The sequence below is a fragment of the Haliotis asinina genome, chromosome 1 (genome assembly GCF_037392515.1).
Source record: "Haliotis asinina isolate JCU_RB_2024 chromosome 1, JCU_Hal_asi_v2, whole genome shotgun sequence".
Classification (NCBI taxonomy): domain Eukaryota; kingdom Metazoa; phylum Mollusca; class Gastropoda; order Lepetellida; family Haliotidae; genus Haliotis; species Haliotis asinina.
In genome coordinates this window covers 80,120,723-80,130,155 of record NC_090280.1, presented here as the reverse complement: position 1 = coordinate 80,130,155, position 9,433 = coordinate 80,120,723, and the positions used below count along the sequence as shown (strand labels likewise).

Below are 9,433 nucleotides of genomic sequence, written 5' to 3'. Positions count from 1 at the left end.
TTCTCATGGACACCACAAAAAATAAAAATCTCACACTGGTGTAACCCCCAAAAGACACATCTTGGGATCATGGTTATCATGGCGAACATGTTTGGTACATGTGTACAAAGTTTGACAAAGCGAAGGTTTGGGACATCCTCATAGTTGCAGCCTAAGTCATGTTTCAATGGAAACTGCAAAAAGTAAAATTTATATCAGGATCTAATCCATCAAAGGCACATATAGGGATCATGCTTGACATATGTACCAAGTTTGACAAAGCATGTATAGTTTAGGAGATTTGCTTTGTTCAACATGACATTATCATAGTCACAGCCTTACTGATGTTTCCATGGAAACCACAAAAAATAAAATTCATATCTGGGTGTAACCCTCCAAAGGCACATCTAGGGATCATGCTTGACACGTGTACAAAGTTTGGTAAAGCAATCACAAATAGTTTAGGAGATATGCTTTGGACAATGTGTGACAGGTTTACACGATGCCATTTAGAAAGTGGTCAAATGCAACATTTGTCATATTCGGGATTTCACTTTCTCAGTAAAGTACAAATTCTAGTACTTTTTTGGTTGAGTCCCATCCGGGATTCGAACCCGCACCTTCAGAGTCAGGCACCTAATCGCCAGCACACAAAGTCAGCCACCTAGCCAGCTCAGCCACCGCGACTTCCACAAAATGAAAGTCGGACAACTGGTAGTATAGACTGCGTACTTTGTGTACCCCTTTGATGAGTGTAAATTGGCACGGCTTCCATGGCCGAAAGTTATGATTACACGATGCCATATGGAAAGTGGTCAGATGCAACATTTGTCATATTTGGGAGGTTCAACCGTAACCTTCATTAAAAGTTGGTAAAGGAAAATACTTTTTCTCAGGAATGTACAACCAAGGTTTTGCCCAGCTTTCATCTGCCATGACATGTGCATAGTAGTGAAACTATGCTCAGACAATAGTACCAACAGCGTGTTCATTAATTTGACCTTTCCAGTATGGCTGATGAGGCAGCCATTACAGTTGCCATTGTTGGAACTGTCCTTACTGACGTATCAGACACGGATATCCAATTAGGGCTGTCTGTAGTGTGTGTTTTGTAGGTCTTGTATTTTCGCAAATTATCATGGTTAATTTTCCATCATCATTTCTCGCAGTATCGTATGTTAGAATCCTTTGTTTTATGGCAACACCAAATATATGTACCAAATTCCCATTTACTATACCAAGGCTTAACTTAACTGTGACACTGCATGCGTTCTTTAGTTTAGTTTATTGTGTAAAAGCTTTCCAAGAACTCTTTGGCTGAGCATGTGTCACTACTCATGAGGTTATATCTACTGCAAAGACGCAAATTTAGAATAGGTGCAATCAGGAATTTGAGCTCCCTAATAAACAAAAAACGTGGAATGTTCCAAGCAAACCAGAGGTCCGTATAAATTGTTGCAATGGAAGGAAACTTTTCAATGCCATAACACATCACGATCCTTATACAATGGAAACCAGTATGCAGTGTTTCTGAATAACATAAACAGTGTGTGGAATTCATAGTGCAGCCTACTCAACTTCCAGATTACTTTCTTGTGTAAACAAGAAGATCTGTAAATAAAGCATTATATTTATTTAATGATCACTATTTATTGTCAAAGATGATCTTAGCCCTCCAGTAAGTGAGACTATATCTTTGTTATATTTATCAGAATGAATCTGACACTATTGGAATGGAGGAATCAACATGCATTTTTTCGGGATGATTCTGATAAATTCGGGATGGTTGGCATCTCTGCTACTGAAGCTCAGCATGTGTCTCTTTTGCTATTTGATTTTGCAAAAGCTTTCCGATTCTCTTCACATTCATGAGGCTTGAATCCACTGTTCCTAAGTATGTATCTCTTTTGTTTACTTGATCTTGTAAAAGCTTTCCGATTCTCTTCACATTCATGAGGATTGAATCCACTGTTCCTAAGCATGTGTCTCTTTTGTTAACTTGATCTTGTAAAAGCTTTCCGATTCTCTACACTCATGAGGTGTAAATGCAGTATGGCTCTTCTGGGTATTTCACAGAGCAAGTGACTTTGTGAAGGTTTAATATCTGATCATCTAATACCTAACCTCTTCAACTGGACTGAGTCTTGACTCCACTGTGACACCTCATGTATTTCTTGAGAATATTTAACAGCTTTCGTACATACAGTTCGGAGAAATGGTTTGACTCCACTGTGGCTAAACCACCTTTTCAGAGTACCTGACTGAGCAACTGCTTATTATACTCTCAAGACTTGACACCAGTGAATGATCACATTCCTTACATTGATAAAGTTTGACTCGACTGTGGCACCTCATGTGTATCTTTAGGTCACTCTGTTGTCCACATGCTTAGTCTCACTTACTGATATGGCTTGACTCGACTGTGGCACCTCATGTATATCTTTAGGTCACTAAATTGTCTACATACTTTCTGACACATACTGATATGGCTTGATTCCACTGACGGTCTTCAAGTGTCTCTTAAGGTCTCTTGATGTTGAATATGATTTCCCACATTCTCTGTAACATCAGTAGTAAACTCTACCACTCAATCAGTAGGACAAATTTGCCCATGCCTCTCGTTTACCTGGCTGTTACCAGAGCTGTAGCTACACCCACGTCACAAATATTGCACTATCAAATGATAATAATGATGGTTTGTTAAATAACTTTCATATTTTGTTGACAAAAATTATCAAAAAATTTTGCAGAGTTGGTTTGCTTTTCCTATTTACTTTGGTGTTAGTTTGAGTCAATTACAATTATTTGTTTTTGAGTTAGAGTGCAATTCATTGGGGAGATTTTGACTCAAATGGACTGTAATGACATTTAAAACATGACTGCCTTGGTGGTTATGATTAACATCCAAATCCTTTTGACAAACGTTCAAACACCAATGTGAGTGATTGTGTAAATAAGTGAGTGAGTGAACGTTTCACCTCCACCGGTTTGGACAAAAAGCAAATGGCAGAACTGCGACAATCTCAGCACAGAAAATAAGCTAGGGTATGAGCTTACTAACATTTTAGACAGGTGCTTGTCAGTTGCTTGCATTAAACGTTCATGAAGCAACCTCCAAAGTGTATTGATGACTCTCAGTGGTTTACTCTCGCTTAGCCAGTCTAATCAAAAAGGTCTTGTTTAGACAACATTGCACTATGGCTTGCTGAGAGGACGCCTTCCAAGTAATCATTCACCAGGTGTTGGACTACAAAGCCTCCAATAATGAGCACAGTTTGCCAGTACATCCTTACACAGGACCCTTAAAATCACCACAGGCCAAAATAAAATTCCAGTCTGATTTTGTTGCATACCTTCCTGCCAAACACAGAATAGTGATAAAACTGCATTATCTTTTTTGAATATGTTGAATGAGCCCAAATCCTGTAATTGGGAAAGACAGGGGCCATAGACTTTTGTGCACATGAGAATGAAAATTGGCCCAATAAGATTTTGAAGTTTACTATTGATACAAGGGCCCATTCTAAATTAAGGACATGGCTAATCATCCTGAAGATGGCCCACTGTAGAAGTTCTCTATCCCAAGCCCTGAAAATCAGTTAATCATCTGAGAGGAACACAACATAGGAAATGACTCTATGAGCCAATAAGAAACATTCCAGCCATATGATAGCGTTCCGTAAATTGAGTCCGGACCAGACAAAGAAGCATGAAATTAACCAACTTAAACATCATGATTCAAGAATAGTGATGTGTACCTGAACATCAGTAGCCATCTCACGACACTTCAAGAAGACTACCAGGCTGTTTCAACGTCTTCCTTCTTTCACTTGAGTCAACTGTGGCACTTTGTATGGTTGTTCAGATGGCTTGAGGTTCTGAATGGCTTCCCACACTCTGTACATTCATAAGGCCTGGCTCTATTGTGACATCGCATGTGTATCTGCAGATGGCCTGATTCTGTGAAGGTTTTTCCACATTCACCACACTGATATGGCTTGATGCCACTGTGATATCTCATGTGCCTCTGAAGATCATTTGATCGCGTGAAAGCTTTCCCACACTCACCACACACAAAAGGCTTGAGTCCTCTGTGACACTTTATGTGTGAGTGCAGACTCCCTGATCTAGCGAAGTCTTTGCCACACATGTGTGTCTTCAGATTACTGGATTGTGTAAATGCCGTCCCACACTCAGCACACTGGTAAGGTGTGGTTCCACTGTGACTTCTAAGATGTGTCTGCAAGCCCCCTGACTGAGCAAATGCTTTCCCACATTCCTTACACTGATAAGGTTTGACTCCACTGTGGCACCTCATGTGTGTCTTCGGGTCACTTGATTGTCCAAATGCTCTCTCACACTCACTGCAGTGTGAGTAATCCAGTGTCTCTTAAGGTCGCTTGATGTTGAATATGATTTCCCACACTTTCTACACACATTAGGCTTGATTCCAGTGTGAATTTTCATATGTTTCCGGCAGTTACTTGGTGTTGAAAACTCTTTGCCACACTCCTGACACTTCCATCCACTTGGACACGACTTAGGTATCTTAACACTTGTCCCAAGACTATCCTTTTCAGTGGTATTGTTATCATGGCCATCTTTCAGAATCTGGCCTTTGGGCTCCATTATAATGGTCTAGTAATTAAAGGTACTGGAACAGGTCAATGAGCTGCACTTAAGAGGTACCATGCGAACAAAGATGAGTACCCTGATTTTATCTGACTCATGTGTACATATCTGAAAAGAAAGATAGAGCTGTAAAGCTCTGTGGCTCACCTAATCTGTTGAAATTTTACATAAATGAAGGCTTATTCTCCCAGATACCGATAAAGAATGATAACTGATAATTACATACATATCACATAAAACTATACTTCTTTGAGTTTTGAGACATCCACTTCCTCCATAAAAGAAGATATAATTCTATTGGTTGAGGCCACAACAGGGATGCATAGCAATATTCAAATTGTATGAGTGTGGTTGAGTCATATTTATATATTTTATTTATTTGTGTAAATATGGTATCAATCTTTAAACAGTTTGGTTGTGGTTTTATTGGAGTAGATTTTTTTATAGTTTACATAGTATTTGTCTCTAGCTTGATTTCCCAAGCTGGACCTTGTCTCTATTGCGTTCTATTGTTCACAACTCACACAGGGCAAGCTATTCTTTGATCTCCAGTTGGTTAGTTTAAAGTTGTATGTTTCCTTTTTACTAACATCAGCACATTTTACTTAGTCTACCACATACAGCCGTACAAAGGGCACTTTTGCATTACATTTCTGCTTATTTGATGGACGGCTAATTTCTTCTCCCATTTTTGTCTAGCTGCAACTTCTCTGTGTTTCAGATGGGACATGCAGCAGGAAAATAATTTCAGGGTAGACACTATTCCATCACTTGACTACCACATATCTGGGTGAAACCAAAACAGATTATGTTTTAATAAATTGTGGCTGCAAGTCACCACTCACACCCCAGCAGGCGTTGGTCATCTCTAAGCACCACCCCTTACCCTGCTACATGAGAGCTGCCTGTTAATATTAAACATTTTAAAGGACCAGACAAACTTATATTTGACAACAGCATGTACAAACACCAAGTCCTAATTCTGATATTGTTGGCTACTTTAAACCCAGAATCCTGTTAGAGGTGATGTTTGTATACAGTGACACTAGGACATCCATCCTGCACTTGTACTTTTCAAGGGAGATGAAAAAGAGTTGGTGAGAACAGATAGTCTGACAACTAATAATATCATATCAGAGTTTCACAAGACACAGAAATTTGCATGCAGTACTCACAAACACAACAGACACACAGGAAACATAACATGCAGCTTCCCTGTGGATACACGCTAGTATTCTTTACAATTAATCCTTGACAGGACACAGAAGGTTCCTGAATTTTAAATAGTTACTAAATTGTACAGTTGAGTTCACTTCACTATTTCATTTCTTCACCCCTTATTTCTTGTATCCTAGCAATCAGAATAGTCCCTTAATTTTGTATGTCAAGGTAAACCCCTGCATACACTAAGTGGCACAAAGGACCAGGGTTTCAGGATGGTTCATTTTCTAGGACTGAAAGTTACTCAGAATGTTCCATAGATTTATGTATTTTAAAGTTGACAACATCATGTAAATGTCTTTATGCCATTTGTTTCTGGTAACGTCAGCGAAAGTCAAGACCCCATGAATCATTGAATTTGTCTCTAAGAATAGTCAAGACTGGGTATTCTGGGGTGCATCAATGTTCTATCTAACACTGAGTGGCTCTTAATAACATTCTTAGTTGTTCAGCAGATGTTCAATAATTACTGATATAAGTGTTTGTGAGATGGTATTGTCATCATGTTCATGGTTGTGGAACATGTTGAAAGGATGATTGACTGAGTGAGTTGTTAGTTTTAATCTGCACTCAGCAGTATCAAACCTACGTGGCGACAGTCTATAAATAATAGAGTCTGGACCAGATGACCCAATGAAACTGAGCATCATCTTACACAAATGAAATACAATGACAAGTGTCAACCAAGTTGGCAAGCCTTACCACCCATCACCTGTTATAAGACTGGACCCCTGAAGGTCCCGGGGTAGAATAGGCCTTCAGCAACCCATGTTTGCCATAAAAGGTAACTATGCTTGTCGTAAGAGGTGACTAACGGGATCGGATGGTCAGGCTTGCTGACTTGGTTGACACGTCATCGGTTCCCACTAGCGCAGATCGTTGGTCATGTTGTTGATCACTGGATTGTCTGGTCAAGACTCGATTATTTACAGACCACCGCCATATAGCTGGAATATTGCTGAGAGTGGCGTAAAACTAAACTCACTCACTCACTGTTACAAGACTGACCAATTGTTAATCTAATCTTCATCGGTCCTGAAAGAGGATTTATACCTGGAAGCTTATCAGAACATGACATTTCAGAGAACACCATTGGCTTAACTATTCTTCTTGAAAAGTACTTGATTTAGCCTTCAATAAGTCAAGAAAAGTATAGTCATTTGACTTCATCTTTAAACATACTTCAGAATCTGAGACTGAAATTGAGTATGAGAAAGAGAATCAATCACCAACTCCGATAACATTTCCTCTGTTTGATGCAGGACACATGAGAGATATTCTGTACATTCACAATGTTTATAACAAATTGTACAAGTAAACACGAAAAAGGACAGATTCCTTCAACATTTTAACAATAGTAGGCATTGGGATGGAGAACTTTGACAATGGGAGATTGTCATGATTTTTAGCCATTTTCTGGATTTAGAATGGGCCACTGCCCTTGTATCAATAGTAAACTTCAAAATTTTAATTTCGTCATTTTTTATTCTAATGTGCAAAATGGCCCATGGCCCCTGCTTTTCCCAATCCCTGAACAGATATGGCACAATAAACAAATAATTTGTTTAGACTCAAAATACCTTCTACAAATGTGAAGCAAGAGAGAAATCAGTGGACATGATGTGACAAAAGCATTACCTCATAACCTGGGAATTTTATTCAATCAATATTTAATGTACCCTCAACGTGCTTGGGTTACTACCTTCATACACATCTCATATACTCATAAACTGATAACTATACATATAAAGCCAACATAATAACAGAGGCCATCAAGTGAAGGTCTTGGGAACTTCAAATGTTTTAAAAAATTGTGGCAGACTTCTTGTCCTTCATAAAAAGTAAAACAGAAGTCAGAATAAACAGATATCCTATATACCCTGATCCTTTACATTAGGGGATATCATATAAATGGTATTATAAATACCGCTAAAGCTCGGGACAGCGAACTTTAATTTCACTCGGGACATATTTCCCATACTCACTCGTACTTCGTGGGTTATTCTCTAAATAGATTATGTGTTGGGTGTTGGGTGTTAGACAATCACATGACTTGTCCAAGGCTTTGTAGATATAGTAAGCCTTTTAGGAGAGTGAATGCATTTGATGTTATTGCAGAGTATTATTGTCTGATTTGGAACTTTGCTAGTGACTGGTACTGCTTTTTTTTCATACATTTTCACAAAAAACATTTGAAGAAAATAACAATAGCCACGTAAACTGAAGGCACCATATTATAACTGTGATATTTATTTTGTGCATGATTATCTTATCTGATTGAGAACTGCTTCGCCCATATTACTGACTTTGCGGTGAAAAAATTAGCAGACCCTCTACCTCATGTCCATAAGCAGAATCACAGTAAATGAATCGTTTAACTGGTCACTAGTACAGCATTGAGCCAGAAGCACCAGATATGAAAACAAACCAATGTGCATGCACAATGGTTTATTTTGTTTCTCATGCTTCTGCCTCACTATGCTACACACTTCCCATTCATTTTTCTCACTCCTTTGTTTCTGGGACTGTACTGATGAGACCTGGATGGCACGAAAAGTATTCATTTGGATTATACTCCCCTAATGTAAGGTCCAACCCCAAGCCTTAACCCTAAGGATCTTAAAGGGCCAAACCCTAACACTAAGGATCATAAAGGAGGCCATAGCCCCAAACCCTCAAGCTAAAGGCCATGAAGGGAGCCACACCCCAACCAAAAGCATCGTAAATTGTGCCAAACTCTAACCCAAAACCCTAGGGGTCGAAAGGGGTAGATCTAGTTTGCCGCTTATGAAGAAATCAGTACTAGCGGAACATGATGAAGAAAAGCAAGACTGAGAGGGCGCTGTAGTGAGATAACTGTTCCGGGGCGCTGGATCGTGCTGGACCGGTAAACTGCATTCTACCCACAATCTTATCTACAACACCATATTCACATTTATACCATGAAAACCCGGAAATAATTTTCCATAAATAAGGGATAACAATATCGAAAAGAGAGAGCTATAATCGAAATGGCGATTTCTGAGACACGTTTAATCTGACGACACCAAGATGACTGAAAAACATTTCGCTTTGTGTGCATCCTAACACAAACTTGAAGAAAACGCTAAAGTACATTCATACTTACATCACATGTGAAGGTGGTGCAGTCTGTTATTTTGTTATTGTTGTTCTTTGCGCGTCTAGCACTGGCAGACATAATACATTTATCAAAGGGGCGTAACTCTAAATCCCTAAAGTCCTTGTGTGACACCAGTCTGTTTTGGCTGGGACAGTTCGAGAATAACCCACGATCGAGGTACGGGTGAAACCGGGAAAAAACTACATTGCAAAGGAAAACTCATCACTTTTAAATTAACATTTTTGCAATTACTGATACTGTGATAATGTTTCAGAACCCCCCCCCCCCCCTCCCCAAAACAAAACAAAAATAACGCTTGCTAAAAACGGAAAGTTGTTTTATTCATATACAAATTGCAGCCCAAAGCCCAAAAGGTGATTTTATCCATTTAAGTAAATTAAGGAAAAGTATGTAATTTGTGCATACTTTGCTATCGACAGTTTAGCTTGTAAACTTGTGAAACATAAATCATCAGTCATC

General features: G+C 39.0%; 1 protein-coding gene across 1 annotated transcript; it reads right to left on the bottom strand.

Moving 5' to 3' along the window:
• Positions 1-2,438: 2,438 nt before the first annotated feature.
• Positions 2,439-4,608, bottom strand: LOC137275905 (zinc finger protein 239-like). The gene is made up of 5 exons (XM_067808198.1): positions 4,345-4,608; positions 3,883-4,180; positions 3,544-3,567; positions 3,333-3,336; positions 2,439-2,538 (listed from the first exon to the last, which is right to left on the bottom strand). The coding sequence occupies exons 1-5, from the start codon at positions 4,606-4,608 to the stop codon at positions 2,439-2,441; spliced, it is 690 nt and encodes a 229-aa protein (XP_067664299.1).
• Positions 4,609-9,433: the final 4,825 nt, after the last annotated feature.